This window comes from Phoxinus phoxinus (assembly GCF_949152265.1).
Source record: "Phoxinus phoxinus genome assembly, chromosome: 12".
In the NCBI taxonomy this organism is placed as follows: Eukaryota; Metazoa; Chordata; class Actinopteri; order Cypriniformes; family Leuciscidae; genus Phoxinus; species Phoxinus phoxinus.
This window is the reverse complement of record NC_136887.1, coordinates 12,718,956-12,745,723: the sequence shown is the minus strand read 5'-3', so window position 1 is coordinate 12,745,723 and position 26,768 is coordinate 12,718,956. Positions and strand designations below refer to the sequence as shown.

Below are 26,768 nucleotides of genomic sequence, written 5' to 3'. Positions count from 1 at the left end.
TTATATAGGTTGCACTCACAAAGAGACAAATTTAGCCAATTAAATATTTCAGGGCTGAAAACTAAACCAAACTAAACTAAAATGTTCTTGCCTTTTTAGATTTTAAATTACAATGACTTTTCTAGAGCTGGAAATCCTGATGGAGGGTTATTATCATTCCCTGAAACCATTACACATGTGTGTGTGTGTGTTTGTGTGTGTGTGTTTGTGTTTAAATAGTATATATAAAAACATGTATATATGTATATATATATATATATATATATATATATAGTTTTAGCACTTCCAGTTAGTAATTTTGGTGCTTATATATATATATATAAGCACCAACATTACTAACTGGAAGTGCTATAACTAAATACTATAACTATAACTGAAATAAACCTAAATAGTAATAAAAAAAATTAAAAAAAGCAAAACGACTAAAAATTCAACCGAAATTACAATGAAACCTGAAAATAAAAGCTAATAATTTTTTTTTAATAATAACTATAATAGTATATATATATATATATATATATATATATATATATATATATATATATATATATATATACTATATAATACTAAAATAACACTAGACTTCACAACATGAAAGCAATTTTACCTCATTTACAAAAGTGTATTCACGGCATTGTATACAATGAATATTATTGTTGTCTCTTTGACGAATTGTTTTCGCTCCTCTTTAGTAAGTGACTTTGGATAAAGGTGTTTCCTAAATGTTAAATATAAAAGAAAGTGTACATTTAAAAGTCAATCACTATTGATGAAGTATAAATTCCAGCATTTCTCATTGCTACTGGTGTCCTTTAGAAACTGCCTTCAGGAAGCAGCTCGCATTCTTTACATCCCTCGAATGCCTTTGTAGCAAACAGACGCATGTTTTATAAGTGCGCTTTGTAGCCAAATAATACAATGCAAAAAGAACAACAACAAAAAAAGCCCTGCAGAGTCCGGGGGTGGAATAGGAATGGGGTTTGGAGCAAGCAATCGAACCGAATGTCAAAACAACACAATCCTTCAACATCAAATGTTGTTGTTCACCTGAAGGGCTCCGTCTCATGGACGTCCAGCGCTGCTCCCCGTATTCTGCCCTCTTTCAGCGCCTGGGCCAACGCTTTCTCATCCACCAGACCACCACGCGCAGAGTTCACTAGGAAGGCGCCTTGACGCATCTACAGTCAACACAAAACAGTGATAGATCGCACACAAACGCGACTACAGTGCATGTGTGCTCGGGTGTGTGTGAGCAGCACCTGTTTGATGGTGAAGTCGTTGATGAGATGGTGGTTGTGCTCATTGAGACTGCAGTGTAAGGTGACGCAGTCGCTGTGGAAGAGCAGGTCCTGTAGGGTGTTGACTCTCTGCAGCCCCAGGGCTCGCTCCATCCCGTCAGACAGGTACGGGTCGTAGAACATCACGTTGAAACCGAATGCTTTGGCTCTCAGCGCCACCGCCTGTCCAACACGACCTGAGAGCAAACATATCACTTCAGCCGTGAACGAAGAGCCATGTAATAATTATTTTTATTATACCTGAAAAAACAGGCTCTATTAAAATGGTGTGTTTGCTTCCCACAGGCCACAGTATGGCAAAAGAAAGTGTTTAAGAAAGTGTATAAAAGGTACCAGGCTATTATGAGCAAAAGTAAAGTAATGTTTTGAATGCACTCTTAAATTTGCCAGGTCTTCAGGTAAATGGAAAACCTACTAAAAAGAGGTTGTTCCACATTATTAAGCAAGTCACATTTCTCATGCAATATGAGGAGAAAGATCTTCCTGGAGATGAAAAGCATGAAATTGTGCAATGTCTTGCAAAAGGCATAAAAACTCATATTTAGCAAAAACTGAGATTTTCGAAGATTTGTGAGTGATTTAGGGCACAGAAGAACCCGGTCAGATAAAGGCTTATTAAGGGAAGTTTCTGTCAAACAAATTATTTGTATTAAATTAAGTTCCAAACATAGGTTCGGGAGGAGCCTGAACATTCAGTCCTGTGACTCCTGTCAATCATCATTACGAGTGCATCAGTCACTGCACCATCCCAGCGACCATTCTTCCGGCATCCCTCCTCCTTTAAGGACAGCAAGCCAAATGTTCAGACTGAATGGGCAGGTGAACTCGTGAAACGGATATAAAAAAGCCACTGTTGAGCAGCAAGCAGGTATTTGAAGCCGCCGGTGTCTCTGGAGTCTCAAAAAAGCTCACTGAGATGATACAGATGGAAAAATAAATAATAAAGTTATTGCGCCATTCTTCTGGCAGGATCATTTTATTTAGTACAATATGTCAGCATTCACTGATGCGTCCAGGTCACACTCACTCACCATTATATGTTTGGTCTAAAACGCACCTGCTCTCATGGTTTGCCGCGGGATAGAAATTGTGAGTACATTTTCTGTCATCTTTGCCGGACTGCGATATTAAGAGTGTGCAAAGTAACATTTTAGCAACAGTGTGAAAGCGAATAGCACATAACAGGCACAATACACGTATAAACATGAATATCTATTGGTACAATATGCGTCACATGACTAAACTTACGTCATTGTTTTTAAATTCCTCAGTTTTGACAGTCCACACTACAACGTGAAAACGGCGTTTTCAAATTTATCCACTTTAGAGAGCGTTTTCAAAAAGCTTCCTTTTCATTAATAAAAATGCGTGTGTTTCAAATGAAAACGTGTTAGTGTGGACAAGGCCTCGGTCCTGCAGAGTTCAGCTCCAGCCCTGATCAAACACACCTGAACAAGCTCATCAAGGTGTAAAGGGTTACAGACAGGTGAGCTGAACTCTGCAGGACCGACGGTCTCCACCTCTGGTCTAGATGGATGGATGTCTGGATGGTTGGTGAATGGTTGCTTAGGCTTGACGTCAGCAAGGAGCTGGCGGGTGATGATTTGTGCTGGGATATTGGGAAGTGAGATGGAAGGTCCCTTTAGGGTCCCTGAGGGTGTCAAAATGACTTCTGCAAGATATGTGGAGTTCATAACTAACCATTTTCTGCTATGGTATAAATAGTGCCTTCTGAAATAAAAGGATTTTCATGCAGGGAAACGCACTTTCCCGTGCTGCAAAAAAAACCCACCACAGCAATAAAACATTGTTAAAATCGATTTCTACACCCATTGTAAACGTTTCTTAACAACACTGTCTGGGATTGATTTCAGTTATCTAAAAAAGATATGAAGAAATAAAACAAACAAACACTCTTTGAAAAACTAAAATCTGAATGTGTGTTGTGCTAAAATGACTGAAATGTCACTTGCATAATCATTTTGAACACAGTGTACAGTATATATGTATAGTGTGTGTGTGTGTGTGTGTGTGTGTGTGTGCAATTTTCTAAAATAAAAATGTATGAAACATTATACATTGCTAAAAATAAAACTTCTTTAAAAAAATCCTTATTGTTGAGCCCTGAAATGAGCACAACTGTATCTTTAACTTTCTTTTTGGTCTGTGAAGTAATCAATGCTTATTACTTCAGGATGGAGAGAAATGCAGATCGCATAGTCTCCACACATCACCGTTCGTTTCCTGTTATCTTAATAGCCTCTGGTGGCGCCTTCATCAGAATTGTGTATGTTTACTTAGCCTGCACCAGTCTATTCATATGTACCCAGCCCTACACTGCACATAAAACCAAAACAAACCTCTGCTGTTACTTTATATCTCCTTCAGAAGATCTCTTTCGGTCTCAGTGGGCTTTTCCTGGCCAGAATACATAGCAAAGTGGATCAGACTTCATCATGTCGTGAGTCAAGAGTCTGGCTATGTGAGACAACACACCTAGACCAATGATCCCCAGCGTCTCTCCTCTGATCCGGGCCGCCCCAGACGCGACCTCTCGGATCTGTTCCACGCTCTGGACCCGCGTGCCCTCCCGGAGAGCCTGGTGCAGCCAGGTGGTGCGTCGGTACAGGTTCAGGATGTGACACATGGTGGAGTCGGACGTCTCCTCTACTGAAGCTGCTGGCATGTTGCAGACTGCTATACCTGCAGATGTGGAAGGGTTAACGGTCAGGCTCTTCGTGCAGCAAACACACACACACACATAGTTGTTTAATGGGAAACCTTCTTAACCATTACCTAAGTCTCCAGCAGACTTTATGTCGATATTATCAAAGCCGCTCCCGATGCGGACAATTATACGAAGTGCTTTGAACTTTTCCAGGTCCTCCCTCATCAGAGTGATTGTGTGGTACATGAGGGCACCCACTGCTTCATTTAACACCTGAGACAATATACAGAAACTACAGTCAGGCTGTGCAAAGAAGATACACACAAGTACAACAGCTCCAAAACGGAGATTTTTCCTAACTAAGAGAAAGTGCAGTGATTGATTGACACATTTTACAGTTGACGATTTAAAGAGACAAACATTGCTTGATCAATCCCAAACGTACTTATTTGATTAGTAACATAGAATTAGCGCAGAACCTTAAGGCCTGGTTTCACAGACGAGGCTTAGATTAAGCCAGGATTAGGCCTTAGTTCAATTAGGACATATAACTCTTTCCGGAAATTTCCGGCTTTCTGTGTTTTCACTTTTATACAGTAGGGGGCGCTATTACACATCTTCTGAAAGAGCAATGAATCTCCTGATCAAAACACAGATGAAGAACAAGCAGAAACAAGCGATAGCTTATGTAAGCAGATTAATATGTCAAATAACGTGATCACCAACATTAAACAGAATAAATCAAAACTGCCTAATGTTATTGAGTGAAATGCCGACCCAGGACAAGCTATAGGACTGTGAAGCTTGATGGACTCGATCTACTCATCTGTGTTTTGATCATCATTCTGAATCTGATTCAGACGTAGTCGTTGACAAAAATTGGATTTTCTCAGCTTTTTGCTCAAAACTTTGCTTTTTTTTATATAACATACCCATATTCAATTGTTGATCAAAAAGAATGTGTTAAGCAAAAATAAAACTTGTTTTGTTTAAAAGAAAATTGTCTGTTCTTTCTTTTGATACATGTTCACATATTCATACAACAAAGTATTCCCATGAAACTTTTGCGAAAATTAGCAAAAATGCAGGCGGGGAAAGAGTTAAAGGTAGGGTAGGTCAGAATTGTCTAAAAAAACTTTTATTCAAATTTGTTTAAACTGTCTTTATATACCAATACATAATTAAAATGCAAGTACTCTGAAATAGAGAGTATTAAAAAAATGAGTGACTCTAGTGAATTTAATCTTCAATAAACACAGCTCATTAATTCCAATCACTCCCGCCTAAAAACGGGTGCGCGACTGCGCGCACGTGGGCAGAGCCAATAATAGCGGCGGTAGTCATGGCGACGGAGAGTAGTCGCTTGTTTCGTCCCGAATGGAATTAATGAGCTGTGTTTTTTGAAGATTAAATACACTATAGTCACTCAATTTTTATACTCTCTTTTTCAAAGTACTTACATTTTAATTATGTATTGGTATATAAAGACAGTTTAAGCCAATTTGAAAAAAAGTTCTTTAGACAATTCTTACCTACACAACCTTTAAGTAGCTTTTATAACATAAATTGAGACTAGATTGCCAACCCCTCCACTAATTTTGTGTTTCTCAAGAACAATTTTTATATATATATATATATATATATATATATATATATATATATATATATATAAATATTTTTTTATTTTTATTTTTTTTTTTATGCGCACAATGGGCCTCATTCATGAAACATTCGTAAATATACGAGTAAATATGTGAGTGATTTGCGCGTAAAGAGACCTTCCCGAAAACTCTTCTCCTGATTCACAAATACTTCGTAAACGTCAGATGTGATAGTGAAACGTGTGTGTGTACGCCAGGGTTATTATAGTTTTGCATTATTCATTAGTTTTTATTTTTATTTCGTTTTAACTTTGTGTTTTCAAATTGAGTTTAGTTTTAATTAGTTTCTAACATGGGTTTGCTAGTTTAGTTTAGTTTTTATTTTTGGAAAATGCTTAGTTTTAGTTTAGTTTTAATTAGTTTTAGTATTAGTTTTAGTCTTTTTTTGTAATATGGGCTATTTGTCAGGGGCAAGATTCAAAAAGGTCAGAAAAAGTTTTGTGTAATAATAACTACCGACTCGCTATACATGATCCCGCTTATTACATGGCTACCTATCAAATAAATCACTACTTTGAAACAAAATATTGATTTTAAAAGGAGTTTATTGATAGTTTACGATTGTATTGCTTCCGCTAAGCTTCCGCCAAAGAAAATAGTGCGCTCCGTCTAACGTTACGGTTACAACGCTCTGTTTTTCATGGCAACGGTCTGTTATACTCCGCAGCGGTCTATTATCAAGAAATAACAGACCGCATTCTACATTGGAATTCAACCAAGCCATGTAATAAAATAAAATATAAACTTAAAAAGGATTGGACAAATGGGCTGCCAATGTAGATCAGAAGGCCGTTGAAAAAGAAAAGAAATAAAGTATTAAATCCCGAGATGTATCGAATCAAAAGGTACGTCGGTCCATCGGGCATTTGGCCGGAATGCCAGATTACCATTCCAGCCCTGCAGCTTATAACGTTAGTGTTTTGACAACGACAACACAAGTGCATTTTAAGTTACCTCAAACTTGCGACTAGTTAACTTTTTAAAGAAGGCCCAATTGTTTCTCATATGAACATTATATTCAGAGAATATAAAATATTTGTATACCACTTTTTATGTGTGTGATTGTGTAAGTGATTGTGTAAAGGTGTTCATGAGATACCAACCTTTTGCGAACTTGCTTCAACGTCGCGTCGAACACGTTCACATGGAGACTTGAGAGGAGGGGAGGGGTGTGTGACTGTGTGTGTGTGTGTGTCGCGCGCATGCATGCGAGTGACAGAGAGACGGAGGGAGAGCAGGGAAAGGAAACACAGCTGAGCGAATTCTCTGCGTGTTTTTAAATAGCGTTGAAGGAAAGACATTGAAAAAGACGAAAACTAAGGACATTTACTCTATAATTTTATTTTATTTTAGTTAGTTTTGTCAACCACACATTACAGTTTTATTTAGTTATCGTTTTTTTGTTTTGCCTCGTTTTTATTTTTATTTCAGTTAACGACAATGTTTTTTCCCATCTAGTTTTCGTTTTTTCGTTCGTTTTCGTTAACGATTATAACCCTGGTGTACGCGCGTGCACGCTCATTCTCAATTACCATAAATCCCGCCCATTAAATCCGACTGACAACTATATATGGGCATCATATTATGACACCAAACGAAGGATTTCAACATGTCTTCACAAAAGCGAATGAAAAAGAACAATTTCTCAGATGCAGAATTTTATTATCAGAAGTTCATTAAAAACGCCACATTTTATTTTCAAGCGTAGCCTATAGTGGCGTATCAGGTCCTAAAAAAAGGAAGCTTGGCAGCATATTACAGATGCAGTTAATGGAGTTTCATTTGTTAATCGAACAGTCCCAGAAGTGAACAGAAAATGGTTCGACATGAAGCGACTGCAAAAAACGAATTAGTTCACTTCGAAAAAATATAGCCCAGCCCTATTGAAAACAATTAATTATTTTATTAAAGTGTACCGTTTGCAGATGCTCACTGGCTCTCATAATAAAAGTAAAAAGAAAAACCATATGTATTGCTATATATAGGCTAATAATATTTTTTCAAAATGCTGTGTGTAAATGTACCTGATTAGGTGAATTAAAATGCAGCCTTATTGATGAGCAAAACGTTCGGATGTTAAACGCACTATTTACACGTGGTTGGGAGCAGGTGTAGATTTCTTTCGTACCAACTAACATTTGGAAAATACGAACATTTTAATGAATCCGAAAATTTACGCCAGAACCACTTTACACACGATTTACACAAGAATTCGTTCTGCTCGTGTTTCATGAATGAGACCCAATGCAAGTTATTTGAAAGTTTAATGAAATTAATACTCATTATTAACATGCACAGTCATGTTTGACTTGAGCTTATTTCACCCTGGCCAAGAAGATTAAGCTATGAAATTACATTAATTCTAAACTCCAGGTTCTACACCTTCATATTCATATTCATAAACATTAAACCAGATGAACTGAAGTCATTACAAAAGATTTTTAAAATGCGTCAAACGTAATATAATGTTATGTAATTACACAATGTGTGATCAGATCTTTAAATGGCATTTCAAATTGGCAATGCAGCCATTTAAAGATCTGATCACACATTGTGTAACTACATCCATTACATTATTTTTGACGCATTTTTATTTGAACAATTCAGAAACAACAATATATTATTTGAATTGTAGAATACTTTACATCATGGTGGTATTATGTAATGAATTCAACTCATGCTGATTTTAATCGATATAAATTCAGGTGTGTACCATTGCAAAAAATACTACCAAGATGTAAAAATACTTCACAATGAATAAATAAAATGGAAGATAAATAAAACCTGGTTATGAGCTTAAAATAATGATAGTAACGTTTTTCATACATGGTAATGAGAATGTGGGGATGCGTTTCATTGTCACGAGATAATATGCGCTTCAGTGATCATGTTTTTATGTGAATTTGACAAGAACAGCATACGCACACACACTCAACGCCCGCAACGTGCTTCACTGTTAATGTGACTCAACATGAGTTTCGTTTCTGCTGATGACCAACAACAAGAGCTACACTGTACATTTTGGGTTCATGATGATTAATCAGTTTACTTGAAAACACTTGACAATTGAATAAACCATCAAGTTCTGGAGTAACACAGCATAAGCAGATTTAACACATCATGCCCTATTTTAACAATCTAAGCGCATGGTCTAAAGCGCACGGCTCAAGCGCACTAAGGGTGTGTCCGAATTTTAGGGGTGGGTTTAGGGATCAGGGGGTGGAGATTGGTAGGTTTAGGGGTGGGTTTAGGGATCAGGGGGTGGAGATGGGTAGGTTTAAGGGTGGGTTTAGGGATCAAGGGGTGGAGATGGGTAGGTTTAGGGGTGGGTTTAGGGATCAGGGGGTGGAGATGGGTAGGTTTAATGGTGGGTTTAGGGATCAGGGGGTGGAGATGGGTAGGTTTAGGGGTGAGTTTAGGGATCAGGGGGTGGAGATGGGTAGGTTTAATGGTGGGTTTAGGGATCAGGGGGTGGAGATGGGTAGGTTTAGGGGTGGGTTTAGGGATCGGGGTGGAGCTTGGTAGGTTTAGGGATCAGGGGGTTGAGATGGGTAAGTTTAGGGGTGGGTTTAGGGATCAGGGGGTGGAGATGGGTAGGTTTAGGGATCAGGGGGTGGAGATGAGTAGGTTTAGGGGTGGGTTTAGGGATCAGGGGGTGGAGATTGGTAGGTTTAGGGGTGGGTTTAGGGATCAGGGGGAGGAGATTGGTAGGTTTAAGGGTGGGTTTAGGGATCAGGAGGTGGAGATTGGTTAGGTTTAGGGGTGGGTTTAGGGATCAGGGGGTGGAGCTTGGTAGGTTTAGGGATCAGGGGGAGGAGATTGGTAGGTTTAGGGGTGGGTTTAGGGATCAGGGGGTGGAGATGAGTAGGTTTAGGGGTGGGTTTAGGGATCAGGGGGAGGAGATTGGTAGGTTTAAGGGTGGGTTTAGGGATCAGGAGGTGGAAATTGGTTAGGTTTAGGGGTGGGTTTAGGGATCGGGGTGGAGCTTGGTAGGTTTAGGGATCAGGGGGTGGAGATTGGTAGGTTTAGGGGTGGGTTTAGGGATCAGGGGGTGGAGATGGGTAGGTTTAGGGGTGGGTTTAGGGATCAGGGGGTGGAGATGGGTAGGTTCAGGGGTGGGTTTAGGGATCGGGGTGGAGCTTGGTAGGTTTAGGGATCAGGGGGTTGAGATGGGTAAGTTTAGGGGTGGGTTTAGGGATCAGGGGGTGGAGATGGGTAGGTTTAGGGATCAGGGGGTGGAGATGAGTAGGTTTAGGGGTGGGTTTAGGGATCAGGGGGTGGAGATGAGTAGGTTTAGGGGTGGGTTTAGGGATCAGGGGGAGGAGATTGGTAGGTTTAAGGGTGGGTTTAGGGATCAGGAGGTGGAGATTGGTTAGGTTTAGGGGTGGGTTTAGGGATCAGGGGGTGGAGATGGGTAGGTTAAGGGGTGGGTTTAGGGATCAGTGGGTGGAGCTTGGTAGGTTTAGGGGTGGGATTAGGGATCAGGGGGTGGAGATTGGTAGGTTTAAGGGTGGGTTTAGGGATCAGGAGGTGGAGATTGGTTAGGTTTAAGGGTGAGTTTAGGGATCAGGAGGTGGAGATTGGTTAGGTTTAGAGGTGGGTTTAGGGATCAGGAGGTGGAGATTGGTTAGGTTTAGGGGTGGGTTTAGGGATCAGGGGGTGGAGATTGGTAGGTTTAGGGGTGGGTTTAGGGATCAGGGGGTGGAGATTGGTAGGTTTAGGGGTGGGTTTAGGGATCAGTGGGTGGAGCTTGGTAGGTTTAAGGGTGGGTATAGGGATCAGGAGGTGGAGATTGGTAGGTTTAGGGGTGGATTTAGGGATCAGGGGGTGGAGATGAGTAGGTTTAGGGGTGGGTTTAGGGATCAGGGGGTGGAGATTAGTAGGTTTAGGGGTGGGTTTAGGGATCAGGGGGTGGAGATGAGTAGGTTTAGGGGTGGGTTTAGGGATCAGGGGGTGGAGATGAGTAGGTTTAGGGGTGGGTTTAGGGATCAGGGGGTGGAGATGAGTAGGTTTAGGGGTGGGTTTAGGGATCAGGGGGTGGAGATGAGTAGGTTTAGGGGTGGGTTTAGGGATCAGGGGGTGGAGATTGGTAGGTTTAGGGGTGGGTTTAGGGATCAGGGGGTGGATATTGGTAGGTTTAAGGGTGGGTATAGGGATCAGGAGGTGGAGATTGGTTAGGTTTAGGGGTGGATTTAGGGATCAGGGGGTGGAGATGAGTAGGTTTAGGGGTGGGTTTAGGGATCAGGGGGTGGAGATGAGTAGGTTTAGGGGTGGGTTTAGGGATCAGGGGGTGGAGATGAGTAGGTTTAGGGGTGGGTTTAGGGATCAGGGGGTGGAGATGAGTAGGTTTAGGGGTGGGTTTAGGGATCAGGGGGTGGAGATGAGTAGGTTTAGGGGTGGGTTTAGGGATCAGGGGGTGGAGATGAGTAGGTTTAGGTATATGTAAGGTGTGAGATCCAGATCCAACTCCTCCCCCTGGATTTCGTGTTCTGCAGTGAGGACCATCTCCGTTGTGGACCCGCCTATAGGCGCATATTACTAACGCGCTCTTTAAATAACAAAAAATATTGCAAAACTGAAATAGATTGCGCCATTGACCAACAATAACCTAGTTTAAAGTCAATGGCGCAATCTATTTCAGTTTTGTCAAAACAGGAACGCGCCAACAATGCGCCTGAACACACATCGTCTTCAGACAAACACGCTCATTGGCGCAAATGCATTTGCTATTTAAACAAAGTGGCGCAGGACGTGAAAATGATGAATCAAGCAATCAGTGTTGTTTACGACAACACCAGAATGAGATTTTCACAGCCATTTTTTACATTTTAGTGCACAATTTTCATGTCACGTTATCGCCTGCTAATTGATTTAACATCTTATCAGAAGTTCTTTCTCCATATGGAGAGACTGTATATTTTCTGTCCATTCAGCAGTGGGCGATTAAATAAGTCGAATAAGGAGGCTGTTTGCAGGTCTGTGGGAAGGGGTAGAAAGCGAGTGCCATCTGTCTGTGCAGGCCTGGGGAGTGTTCTTAGAGGATCAACCTGGCAGCCGCCCAGAACCACACAAAACATGCCAAACTCAGCACTTCAGCACAGAACAAATGCGGGCCCTGGCTACATTAAATGTCTGAATGAGCATAAACGCATTCAGAGGGAGCAAATATTTATATGACATGGAATTGTGTTGAGAGGGAATGATTTCTGGATGGTCTTTCCAGTGTTGCCAGTTGAACGAATGGAGCAAATTAATTTCATTTCGGTTCACGGGGAGTGTGAAGGAGAAAACCATCACTGACAGCAGCAAATCAGGTTTCCTCTGTGTACGAACACATTATCAAACGCTGCACTTGCTCTTGTTCCAGACAGTTGTATGTGATATTTTCCAGCATTTATTAATCTGGGTTCATGTTGATTTCTACATGATCTAATACATTTTCAAGTTGTGCATTTTAACATTAAGTAATGTCGTATGAGCAAACATGAATTAACAATGAATAATAGTATATTTAAACATACAATATATTCTAAATATAAACAAAAATATTTTAGTATACACTAATGTAAAAAAATTATGCTGGTGGTGGCTGGTAACTTAAAAAAGTTTGGGGTGGGCTAGATTTTTTTTTTTACAATTTTGGAAAAAGCATCTTTATGTTCACCAATTATTTGATAAAAATAAAGAAAAAACTGTAATATTGTGACATATTTTTACCATTCAAAATGTTTTCTATTTGAATATATTTTAAAATGTAATCTATTCCTGTGATGTACTGTAAAGCTGAATTTCCAGCATCATTACTCCAGTCTTCAGTGTCACATGATCCTTCAGAAATCATCCTAATATGATGATTATGCATTCCGCATATTTATGTGTAAACTGTGATACTTGTTTTTCAAGATTCTTTGATGAATAGAAATTGATTTAAAATAGAAATCTTTTGTTACATTTTAAAATTGATTTAAAATAGAAATCTTTTGTTACATAAAAAAATGTATCCACTGTCTATTTTGATCAGTTTAATGCACCCTTTAATGCAGAATATAAGTATTAACTTAAAAACAAACAAAAACTTTAGTATATTCTATAGATAAATAAATGCTAATACATTTTTTGTTCATTGTTAGTTCATGATATATAATCGAACCTTATTTTAATGTATTACAAAATTGAATTTACAGGTGCACATTTCTTTCCGAGACACGACACTGGAGTCATTGACACTGGAGTTCATTGCTGAGAAACATGTCAAACACCGTTCGTAATGATTGACTCAACGTGTTCTTTCACAATGAAACAGCACAACATGACAGATCTAGCTTTAACAAATGCTAAAGAAAATGATTGATCAATGGCTGCCAGCAAGTGAGACTGAGAATGAAATAAATAAAATCGCACGAAGTACAGCTGGTAGGATGGCTGTGAGATTTCATCACGCTACCCAGTGAATTCATCTGATGAATCATTCGACTCATTTCTGGCAAAAACGCTCACAGCCTCATAAATATTACCCCATTGTGCAATCTACTTCTTTAGCCTGTGAGATGAAGTGCTTTTTCCATGTAACAAAGCCAAAGAGGCTCCATCATATCGAGCCAGTGGGATCTATGATAGATTGCAAAACCATTCTCAAACATATATTACATGATATATTAATCTGTATGAACCAGTGACGGAAAAAATACCACTCCATACAGTAATAAATACACATGAACAGCATTCACAATGCATTTTACTTCTGTGACGTGACATATTCCTTGGTGAAATAGTGGGAGTTAATGGCAAGCGTTTTTTTTTATTTTTTATTATCCACCTTCCAAATTCTTAATTTGTGGCCAGGATTTAACTAAGCCATTGCTTAGAGAGTGACTATGAAGGAGAGAAATAAACAAAAGTTTAGACTGGTTGTACTTTAGAGCTGTGTGATTAATGTCATTTTAGACAATTTATTCTTCCAATGATTGCACAAAAAAAAAAAAAACTGAGTTAAACTATTTAAAACTAGCCCATTAAGCCACATTTCCTTCACAGTGGTGTGCCTTCATTCCTCCCTAAAAGCCCAAACTTAACGTCAGAATCAGCTAAATTGGTGATTTTTGTAAAATGCAGTCCAATGTTGCCAAATTGCGGGACTATTTTGATAATAAAAGAGTTATTAAAAGCACAATAATCAGCGCAAGAGACGCTTTCCCAAGGAGGCTTCCTGTGTGTCCGCTTCAAAACGGGCCGCAATTTACAAGCAAATTATACTTTGGGTCCACAGCGTTCAAATATACATAAAAATGTGTCAACATGACCGGCTTTGGTGTATTCACTTAAACACAGTCGTTTCTCTCTTAAGGGGAGTTAAACAGTAGAGAGAAAACATGACGTAGATCCGTGCATTTGGTCTTAAAGTGACAGCAGTTTAATACACAGTCTAATAAACCTTGGCTGCCGCTTGTGCCCTTATTGTTAATCAAACAACAAAAGAGAGAGAAAATCACTCACTGCTCTTGAATGAATAACTTTAGCCTTAAGCGCACTGCTTATTTTTATTAGTATATTTGTTATACTGTTTATTTGTCCGTTTGACTGTACTTTGTTTCTTTGTTCTTGTTCTTATTGTATGTTATCTGCACAAGAAATGCCTGTAGACTGGTGCATTTACAAATCAATGTTTTATATTCATTTGTATTGTTCAAACATTGCCGTTTCTTTTTCTATAGATATTTATGATAACACTTTACAATAAGGTTTCATTAGTTATCATTATTTAAATTAACTAAAAATGAACTGCACTTCTACTACAGCATTTATTAATCTTAGTTAATGTTAATTTCAACTAGAGCTGAGAAACGATTAATCGTGATTAATCGCATCCAAAATAAAAGTTTGTGTTTACATAATATATGTGTGTGTGTGTGTGTGTGTGTGTGTGTACTGTGTATAAGTATTTTGTATATATAAATACACACAAATGCATGTATATATTTGAGAAATATTTACATGTACTGCATATATATTTATATATAATTTATATTATATATAAATAGAAATATTTTATATATAAATAACACATTTTTCTTAAATATATACATGCATGTTTGTGTATTTATATATACAAAATAATTATACACAGTACACACACACACACACATATATTATGTAAATACAAACTTTAATTTTGGATGCGACAGCTATAATTTGAACATTTACTCATACATGCACTGGGAACTAACATTTTTATTAACTAACATTAACAAAGATTAATAAATACTGTAACAAACGTATTGCTCATTTGTGTTAGTTAATACATTAACTAATGTTAACAAATGAGACCTTATTGTAAAGTGTTACCATATTTATTTTACACTTCAGTTCAGAAAACAATGTTAATTTAAAAAAAATATACAAATATAACCGATAGTACCGTTAAAGTTACGGCTCGATAAGCAGTATCGGTATTAGAGTAGTAATACCGTTGATAAAACCTTAAAGGGATAGTTCACTTTAAAATTAAAATTCTGTCATCATTTACTCACCCTCAAGTTGTTTCAAACCTGTATTAATTTATTTCTTCTGCTGAACACAAAGAAAGATATTTTGAAGAATGTCAGTAACCAAACAGTAGTCTGTACCCATTGACTTCCATAGTAGGAAAAAAAAATACTATGGAAGTCAATGGGTACAGACTACTGTTTGGTTACTGACATTCTTCAAAATATCTTTCTTTGTGTTCAGCAGAAGAAATAAATTAATACAGGTTTGAAACAACTTGAGGGTGAGTAAATGATGACAGAATTTTAATTTTAAAGTGAACTATCCCTTTAAAGTAACACTAAGTAGGTTTTCAACCTTCATAATATATTTCCAAGACCCTTGTGATGGTACATCGACTTAAAATAAGTTAAATGACACGTCTGCCATAGCCTGACGTGGTCTGTATCGCTTTTACTGGCACTATGTAACTTCGGGTTTCGGGTCGGAACCCGTGCACAAAAAGAACTACAAAATTCGAGTGCTTTACGGCATACGTCACTTCCCCCACCACTTCCTCAAATTCGGACGCTTTTGTCATGGCCGAAGCGGTAAAAAAAATCATGCATCATACTCTACCTTGTCTGTGGCCATTGTTGATTCCAAAGCCGGTGCTGGATATCAACAGCGAGCATGCGCGTGCGTGTGCGTGTGCGACAGTTGGTTGCGGTAGGCTAAATTATTTACGACAGCGCTAATGGACAATTCCGCTTGCAACCAGTAGGGCGACCGCAGAGGAAAAGATACTTGGTGTTACTTTAACAATACCCATCCGTACTACTAATACAGCAGGAACCAATCAGCTGTGCCCTGTGATTACAAGCAGCCATCTAGAGTTTCATGACAGAACTTTGTATTAATTAACCCAAGAGCAAAAGTTAACATAGTGCTACTGGTGCCATTAAGTGGTGCTTGTAGTTACCTTCTCGTGGATCTCCTGTGTGGACTGGGCATCACAGAAGGCCACGGTGGCCACGTCTTTCAGGATGGGCATCTCCACAGTGCAGTCCCGCCCATCCAGCAGTGCCACCAGAGGACGAGGGTGCATGGGCCCATTCATTATGGGAGGCCTGATGCCTGTAGAGAGTAATAAATCACATTTGTTACAAGTCCTGAGCTTGTGTTGTTCAGGTGTGTTCATTTGGTCGGCATAAGCAAAGTGAATTCACTGTTCTAATAGCAATCTTTCCAAATGATTTGGCTCAAAGATAAACACAAATATTGAATGCCACGTTTCAGAATCTAAAAATAAAGTGACTCAAACACGGAAAAAGACAACACTGTGTATTAGCAGTTGATTCCTGTTTTTATTGCACAATATTAAAAATGTTTTTCATGTTTTGCAGCTGCTGTTCAGTAACACAGAGAGCTGTTGTGGGTTTTATATCCACTCGTAAAAGACTAATGCTGCTATTTTACTGAGAACAAGACCTTTCTATGTCTTATTTAAATGTCCATTGCTTATTATCAACATTGATGATGTCAGGTATCATTCAGTTAAATATATGTATCTTTCCGTTCCACTGCGCGGATGACCAGTTGCACTGAAGAAGAACATGGCTATCTAGGCTGTGATACATATACTTAACCAGACACTTGATATCACACTTAATAAGATAACTGACCGATGAAGACATCATGATGAAATACACAAGTGCTCATGTAAAATCAGCTTTAAAGGAAAAACCATGAATGAATGATCTTAATGTAACTGCAGCTGATGTAACACATTCTGATTTTCTGTCTTATCCCAGTACCTCAAACTGTCCTGTTTTTAAGCTCCTCAACATTTTCAGTCCTACGTGTTATCATTTTACTGTGATAAGCCAATATATATGCAGATTTTTGAGCCAAATTCCCATTACAGACCCACATGCGTTGCTTCTACCACATAGAAACCACTAAAACGTGCTTATCAGCGGTCAGTCGCCCACTCCCATGAAGCACTGCGGTTGATGTAATCGAGTCAGATTTAAACCCTTTGGAATAAACTTCAAATATATTGAATTGTACATTATCAATGAGAATTAAATCTATTGTTTTATAGCAAACCACTGCTTTTTTTTTTCTATCACAGCATTCTCAATGCTACATGGGAATGCAGTTCATTCACACATTTAAAAAAAAGTACACAATCTTGTCTTTGTATCTGATTTTCACATATTTTTGCTTTCAGTAAATATTTGTAATGTTGATTCATCTCAGAGCTGGTTGGTTGGGTCAAATCCCTAAAAATATGATAAATGGGAAAAACACTTTCAGGACCAAGGCTGCTGAAAAAGTGGGCCGTCACTGCTGCGCTGTATTGACATTGGCGACAAGTCTTCTGCTTGGCTTCATTCTGCTTAGTGTCAGTGAAAAAACATCTACCACCAGACAGATAATCAATTATACTACCGTTCAAAAGTTCGGGGTCGGTGAGATTTTTGAAAGAAGCCTCAGCAAGGTGGTATTTTTCATTAAAACTACGGTAATATTGTGAAATAACTGTTTTCTATTGTAATATGTTTAAAAAAATAATAATAATTTATTCCTATGATGCAAAGCTGAATATTCAGCATCATTACTCCAGTCTTAGTGTCACATGATCCTTCAGAAATCATTATAATATGATGATCTGCTGCTCAAGAAACATTTCTGATTATGTTGAAAACAGTTAACGCTGCTTTATATTTTTGTGGAAACCGTGATTATTTTTTCAGGATTCTTTGATTAATAGAAAGTACAAAAGAACACAATTATTTGAAATAAACATTATAGGTAACATTAATGTCCTGTCTGTCAATTTCGATCGATCCTTGCTGAATAAAAGTCTTTCAAAAATCTCAATGACCCCAATCTTTTGAACAGTAGTGTATTTACACATATTTAAGAATGAAGCTTGAATATGTATCTTTTTAAATGCAGGATATTTAGTATTTCTTTTAATGATACAGTGACAAAAGTATAATATGTAGGCCTACACCTGTGACTTCTCCCAGCCTGGCAAGTGCAGACATGGTGTAATCATGTCCAAAAGACACAGACACACCCACACACACACACACACACACACACACACACACACACACACACACACACACACACACACGTTTATGCACAAACAAGACCTAGTTTACCTCTGTGAAAAGATCCCTTGCGTTCACGCATCCGTTTCCACACAGAACCAGCTGTTTTCTCCATTTGTAATGAAGGTGAACTTTTACAACCGTAAATTACGTGTTAGTGACATCTAAACTATCCCAGCAGGATCCGGTTATCTTGTAACACAGCCACTGTTATCTCCCTTTTCTGATTAGGACAAACTGCCAACAACATGCAATAGATGCTTCCAAGCACACATAAAAAGCCCACATCTATAGGGATCAAACGCTACGATCAAGAAAAGCATGACATGAGAACAATCTTTGACTTTCTCCGTCTTTGAATGTAGGTAAATCCAGAATCCAGCGTTGGGGGAAAAACACACATGGTAGTTTCTCGCAGCACACCGCTCTGTCAAAATCCCTCGGCGCTCTGTTCATATTGCCCTGCCCCGAGGGCGAGCTGGATCTGTTTGAATTAGCTAGTTCATAGCAACAAGAACCAACAGGGTCAGTCACACATAACGTCTAAAGACCTCAACTGCCCACGGGCGATAATTCAAACTGACATCCCCCCCTTTGTTGTCTTCTGGTGAAAATGAAAGCCAATTTCAAATCCCAACCTCGCGTTCACGGTGTGAAAAGAACAAAACCTGTTTTTAATGACACTGTTTTGCTCGTCACATGAGTGAGCTGGGGTGAATCTTGTTTTTTTGTAATTCGTGGAAAGCCAATGCATTGTTCTCATCCCAGATTTCCTGGAAATGTGCACTTGGGATTTAAAAAAAAAAAAAGATAGAAAGGGAGTCACTTGAAAATTTTAATCATTTTTTAACTGTATTTAAACTTTCATTACCCAACGTTTCTAATAAATCAACCTCAAAAAAAAGTATTTTCTTGTACCGTCGGATCAGGAATATCGCCCAATATGACAGAATTGTTTATTTTAAACAAGGGAATAACTATTTCAATGAAATCCTGAAAAACCCTATTCTTCCTAAGGCTAAATTGTCGTTTTTGGACTCTTCTAAAATGAGAATTTCTTTCGAAGAGAGCAAAATTAGGAAGTAAGTCAAGGCCGGAACTGGAAGCCACATTTCCACTGCACAATGTGCGGGAGGGCCATAGGAGAGAGAGAGTCATGTCCTTGCCAACCCCTCAAATTTTCCAAAGGGGATAGTGTGTGTGTGTGTGTTTTAAATCTTTCGAGCTCCGGAAGATTTATGCAGTTAACAAAGCGAGCCATCAGAGGTCTGTGGCCCCGGCTCTCGGATGAATATTGTCTTTTGCAACAGAAAGCAGAAAGCAAGCAATTGTACGTGGATGAATGGCTGAGATGAAAGATAATAGGAAAGAGGGAAAAGCGGAGCAGATAGGAGGGGAGGAGGAAAGGAAGAGGGGGAGGGGAAGCCAGAATACTGTACGACAGCCGAACGAACGCTCAAATAATTGGCACAGATATCCGTACAACACTTTCACGTGTGGCCCCATGCAGAAAGGAAAGGTAAACGTTTACCTAAAGGCAAGCCTTTGTTCAGCAAATGTGAGCTTCCCATCTCTTAGGATCCGCCGGAAAAACGAGCGTGTCTCCTCAGCAAGGCATTCACCAAAATCCTCAGCATATGGCGGCTACTTCAATTTTCTTATTCCTTCTTTTCTGTGAGTAGCTAGCTTAAAACACACACACGCTCCCACCCCTCCTTGTCTTTCTCTTTCTCTCCAACTCCCTCTCTCCCCCCCCGCTCCCTCACTTTCTATTTCGACTCTCTCTCTCGGACAAACACGCATGCACACACAGAATGCAAGTGTCACTGCATTTATGGGAGTGGGAGAGTGAGAGTGAGAGAGAGAGGAACGAGTGTGAGGTGGCTACGAGAAAGACTGAAGAGGAATGGGGTGGAGCCTGGGCTCTCACAAAATTGATCTTTTGTTTCCTGAGAGGGGGCAAAAAGAAAAAAAGAAGATAAATGGAAAATTGAGCAAGAAACAACATGGAGGGATGGAAATTCGGGTGTGTATTTCCTATTGTTAAAATTTTTATTGTTTACGATTGTCTTTTAGAATGAATTTTTTTTACTAAAATTCACATTTTTGGTCACATCCAACTGTAGATGAATACTCGTACTGTCACATTTTGCCTTTGTTTCACTTTCATTTTCATTATGGACATTTAGGGGCTGTTTACACGAGACCGTTTTCAACTAAAAACGTAATACTTTATATGCGTTTTGGTCGTTTATTTACACGACAACAGCGTTTTGGGTGCCTGGAAACGCAAAGTTTTGAAAACAGGTTTCAAAGTGCAAGTTTTAGAAAACGGTCTCCGTGTAAACAACAAAAACGCGAATCTCTGAAGACAACGACGTCATTCACATGCGTATTACGTGTTCAGTCTATAGGGTTTCATCGCCATCTACTGGTCTTGCAGCAGAATACAGCGTTTTAGTCGTTTTCGCAGATCCGTGTGAATGGGGATTGTTTTGACAATGGTGTCGTCTGTACGCGGAAAACTCAAAGGAAAAACGTATCCGTTTTAAGCATATCGTTGTCGTCTAAACGTACCCTCAGTTTACTTGTCTGTGTTCCTATGTTCCAGCCATCATTAGTTGTCATGGTTACTAAGTACACAACTAATTAGATTAGAGCACACCTGTTTTGTATGTGGTTCATTTGCCTGTGTATTTAAGATCTCCACCACTCTTTGTCTGGTGTTGTTTGTTTTCATACACACTGTTACTTTGATTCGTATTTTGTTTAATTAAAATTGCTTTGACTATTTGACGTATTTCTGCTCTCATCTTCATCTTTGTGGACTACATTGTGACATACCGAGTGAGAGTTAACTAAACGCCTCTGACAGTGATGGTTCTGGGTTATTTAGCTCTCAGAAAACCAATTACTAAATCCTATATTCATGATGGGCAGCTCAGAGACGTCTCCAAAAATAAGTAAGTACAAACAGGGTTAGGGGCCGCTCACACAGAACACATTCTCGCGTTAAAAACAGTGGCAGAATAGACAAAACGTAGGTGTCTCAAGACACGTTTTTAAAATTTTATTCAAAATCAGCACGTGTGGGAATTTTTTAAAAATGTTTTAATAGCCTATTTTACGGCGGCTGAAAGAATTCAATGCCCTGCAACTGAAGGAAACTGAAACATCTTCATCAGTTTGACAACACGTTCACAACTCAACCAAATACAGAAACCTGCTGCAAATACTCACAACGCAACCAAATACAGAAACACGCAACAGATACTCACAACCCAACCAAATACAGAAAAACCCAGCAAATAGTTCACAACAACCAAATACAGAAACACGCTGCAAATACTCACAACTCAACCAAATACAGAAACATGCAAATACAGAAACACGCTGCAAATAGTTCACAACAACCAAATACAGAAACACGCTGCAAATACTCACAACTCAACCAAATACAGAAACATGCAAATACAGAAACACGCTGCAAATAGTTCACAACAACCAAATACAGAAACACGCTGCAAATACTCACAACTCAACCAAATACAGAAATGCGCAACAAATATTCACAACTCAAGCAATTACAGAAACATGCAAATACAGAAACACACTGCAAATAGTTCACAACTCAACCAAATACAGAAACACACTGCAAATACTCACAACTCAACTAAATACAGAAACACGCTGCAAATACTCACAACTCAACCAAATACAGAAACACACTGCAAATCCTCACAACAACCAAATACAGAAACACGCTGCAAATACTCACAACTCAACCAAATACAGAAATGCGCAACAAATACTCACAACTCAAGCAATTACAGAAACATGCAAATACAGAAACACACTGCAAATAGTTCACAACTCAACCAAATACAGAAACACACTGCAAATAGTTCACAACTCAACCAAATACAGAAACACACTGCAAATCCTCACAACAACCAAATACAGAAACACGCTGCAAATACTCACAACTCAACCAAATACAGAAACACGCTGCAAATACTCACAACTCAACTAAATACAGAAACACGCTGCAAATACTCACAACTCAACTAAATACAGAAACACGCTGCAAATAGTTCACAACTCAACTAAATACAGAAACACGCTGCAAATACTCACAACTCAACCAAAAACAGAAACACGCTGCAAATACTCACAACTCAACCAAAAACAGAAACACGCTGCAAATACTCACAACTCAACTAAATACAGAAACACGCTGCAAATAGTTCACAACTCAACTAAATACAGAAACACACTGCAAATAGTTCACAACTCAACCAAATACAGAAACACACTGCAAATCCTCACAACAACCAAATACAGAAACACGCTGCAAATACTCACAACTCAACCAAATACAGAAACACGCTGCAAATACTCACAACTCAACTAAATACAGAAACACGCTGCAAATACTCACAACTCAACTAAATACAGAAACACGCTGCAAATAGTTCACAACTCAACTAAATACAGAAACACGCTGCAAATACTCACAACTCAACCAAAAACAGAAACACGCTGCAAATACTCACAACTCAACCAAAAACAGAAACACGCTGCAAATACTCACAACTCAACTAAATACAGAAACACGCTGCAAATAGTTCACAACTCAACTAAATACAGAAACACACTGCAAATAGTTCACAACTCAACCAAATACAGAAACACACTGCAAATCCTCACAACAACCAAATACAGAAACACGCTGCAAATACTCACAACTCAACCAAAAACAGAAACACGCTGCAAATACTCACAACTCAACCAAATACAGAAACACGCTGCAAATACTCACAACTCAACCAAATACAGAAACACGCTGCAAATACTCACAACTCAACCAAAAACAGAAACACGCTGCAAATACTCACAACTCAACTAAATACAGAAACACGCTGCAAATACTCAACTCAACCAAATACAGAAACACACTGCAAATCCTCACAACTCAACCAAATACAGAAACACACTGCAAATACTCACAACTCAACTAAATACAGAAACACGCTGCAAATACTCACAACTCAACCAAATACAGAAACACACTGCAAATCCTCACAACAACCAAATACAGAAACACGCTGCAAATACTCACAACTCAACCAAATACAGAAATGCGCAACAAATACTCACAACTCAAGCAATTACAGAAACATGCAAATACAGAAACACACTGCAAATAGTTCACAACTCAACCAAATACAGAAACACGCTGCAAATACTCACAACTCAACCAAATACAGAAACACGCTGCAAATACTCACAACTCAACCAAATACAGAAACACGCTGCAAATACTCACAACTCAACTAAATACAGAAACACGCTGCAAATACTCACAACTCAACCAAAAACAGAAACACGCTGCAAATACTCACAACTCAACTAAATACAGAAACACGCTGCAAATACTCACAACTCAACCAAAAACAGAAACACGCTGCAAATACTTACAACTCAACCAAATACAGAAACACGCTGCAAATACTTACAACTCAACCAAAAACAGAAACACGCTGCAAATACTCACAACTCAACTAAATACAGAAACACGCTGCAAATACTCACAACTCAACCAAAAAAAGAAACACGCTGCAAATACTTACAACTCAACCAAATACAGAAACACGCTGCAAATACTTACAACTCAACCAAAAACAGAAACACGCTGCAAATACTCACAACAACCAAATACAGAAACACGCTGCAAATACTCACAACTCAACCAAAAACAGAAACACGCTGCAAATACTTACAACTCAACCAAATACAGAAACACGCTGCAAATACTTACAACTCAACCAAAAACAGAAACACGCTGCAAATACTCACAACTCAACTAAATACAGAAACACGCTGCAAATACTCACAACTCAACCAAAAAAAGAAACACGCTGCAAATACTTACAACTCAACCAAATACAGAAACACGCTGCAAATACTTACAACTCAACCAAAAACAGAAACACGCTGCAAATACTCACAACAACCAAATACAGAAACACGCTGCAAATACTCACAACTCAACTAAATACAGAAACACGCTGCAAATACTCACAACTCAACCAAATACAGAAACACGCTGCAAATACTCACAACTCAAGCAAATACAGAAACACGCTGCAAATACTCACAACTCAACCAAATACAGAAACACGCAGCAAATACTCACAACACAACCAAATACAGAAACACACTGCAAATACTCACAACTCAACTAAATACAGAAACACGCTGCAAATACTCACAACTCAACCAAATACAGAAACACGCTGCAAATACTCACAACTCAACTAAATACAGAAACACGCTGCAAATACTCACAACACAACCAAATACAGAAACACACAGCAAATACTCACAACAACCAAATACAGAAACACGCTGCAAATACTCACAACTCAACCAAATACAGAAACACGCTGCAAATACTCACAACAACCAAAAACAGAAACACGCTTCAAATACTCACAACAACCAAAAACAGAAACACGCTGCAAATACTCACAACAACCAAATGCAGAAAACGCTGCAAATACTCACAACAACCAAAAACAGAAACACGCTTCAAATACTCACAACAACCAAAAACAGAAACACGCTGCAAATACTCACAACTCAACCAAAAACAGAAACACGCTGCAAATACTCACAACTCAACCAAAAACAGAAACACGCTTCAAATACTCACAACAACCAAAAACAGAAACACGCTGCAAATACTCACAACTCAACCAAAAACAGAAACACGCTGCAAATACTCACAACTAGGGCTGAACGATATTCGATTTTAACATCGACATCGCGATGTGCGAGTGAGCGATAGTCACATCGCCGGAACATGCGATGTGAAGGGTAGTAGCACCAGCGGGAGATATTATGCGCTTCATGAGGTCTCTTGCTCTCTCTCCCTCTCTGCCGTGCACGCGCTGCGCGGTTTGGAGCACAGTCTCTGTCTCGCGGGCGCGCTCGCTCTAGATTCCGGAGATTTTAACTAATTCGCGGGCCTCAGTGAGCCACTTTCAATATGCGGGAGACTCCCGGAACTTCTGGGAGACTTGGGATGTCTGTATCTATAATAATATCGGCATTAGAATTATTGATTTTTCATTAAGGCTATTTTTTTGGTGCTCCCTCAGCTCTTGATGCGCGTGGTGGGAGCGGCAACGCTGACAGAGGCGGTAAAGCTGCTGTTTAAATGTGTTCGGCTTTTCTGTTTACAGAAACATGTTCTCTAATCTGTTTAGAAGATTTAATACAAACTATATTAAAGTTTTATATTATTTTGTTTATTTCATATGATTATGATGACCAACACCAACACTGTTTTACTTTGGCACTTTGGCTAAGAAAAGTTGACTTAAAAGATTGTGAACCAAAATTCTTAAGTTGTTTTATAAAAAATATATTTATTTTAAGTTATATTGTTGTAAACCAATTAGGGGGTTGGTGTAAAGCTGCTGTTTTATTTAAAAATGTGTTCTGCTTGTGTTTACAGAAATGTTCTAATTTTGGAATAAAATATTAAGTGACCTTTTTGTCACTTGTAATGAAGCTTGCTTATTAGTGAAATTATTAATATCATGGAATGGTAATTATTGTCTTTAGCCTGGAGTCATGGCTCTCAATATCGCAATATATATCGTTGGGGAAAAAAATATCGCAATGTAATTTTTTTTCCAATATCGTGCAGCCCTACTCACAACAACCAAATACATAAACACAAAACACGCCACAAATGCTTACATATCAACTAAACACAGACAAGCGCTGCAAATACACAAGGCACGATACGACCGGGATGTTAACATAAACAAAAAACTCGACCTTTCAGGTCATCGACAACACCACTGATGAATAGACATTGAACAATAAGCATGTCCCAGCCAGGTTTGTCACTTGTTGGGGTCCCCTGGAAACACTTCTGTTGTGGTTTGTGGTATTTGCAGTGTGTTTCTGTATATAGTTGAGTTGTGAGTACTTGCAGTGCATTTCTGTATTTGGTTGAGTTATTAGTACTTGCAGCACGTGTTGTCAAACAGATGAAGATGTTTTCTGAATTTGCTGGTGTTTTTTCTATTTGGATGCGTTTTCTTCAGTTGCAGCGCGAGGAGCTCTCTCGGCCACCGTACTTTTACCATGTTTTTAAAAGTCATTATTTCTAACCGTTTACTTAATGAGTCATTTGCTTAATGGTAGAACAGAAACTGATGTGTCAGACACTAAAGTGTCTCCTTCGGCTGCAACATGCATAATTTGTCAGCGGATTCATTTAGATAAACTCACAATCCTCATCAAAGCTATGATCAGTTAGTTAACCCTGCCGTTCTGCTATCATGCAAAAGTAAGTGTTCATTTTAGTCACTCATGACATGAGATATAACAAACAGTTTTACCACAATAGTCTCATTTTTTAAAGTAACACACATAATGCTCAAGAATCTCAAAAATTATTTGCTGAAATTCGATCCGAAAACATTTTACATAACTATGTAGTTATAACTATGTTAAGAATATTCATACA

At 38.7% G+C, this 26,768-nt stretch overlaps 1 protein-coding gene across 12 annotated transcripts in view; it reads right to left on the bottom strand.

The window, feature by feature from the left end:
- ctbp1 (C-terminal binding protein 1) overlaps window positions 1-26,768 on the bottom strand; it is a 43,598-nt gene that overhangs the window by 4,487 nt on the left and 12,343 nt on the right. For 5 of the 12 annotated variants that reach the window (XM_079631403.1, XM_079631397.1, XM_079631396.1 and 2 more), the window contains exons 2-7: window positions 19,749-20,166; window positions 16,072-16,226; window positions 4,095-4,239; window positions 3,795-4,001; window positions 1,260-1,474; window positions 1,048-1,178 (exon numbers count right to left, since the gene is read on the bottom strand). In XM_079631403.1, coding sequence (XP_079487529.1) covers window positions 1,048-1,178; window positions 1,260-1,474; window positions 3,795-4,001; window positions 4,095-4,239; window positions 16,072-16,226; window positions 19,749-19,788 — 893 coding nt within the window. In that variant the 5' untranslated portion in view covers window positions 19,789-20,166. Of the gene's footprint in view, window positions 1-1,047; window positions 1,179-1,259; window positions 1,475-3,794; window positions 4,002-4,094; window positions 4,240-16,071; window positions 16,227-18,268; window positions 18,897-19,748; window positions 20,167-26,768 lie in introns of those variants that run through there. The other 7 variants (XM_079631394.1, XM_079631400.1, XM_079631395.1 and 4 more) reach the window with 4 other exon arrangements.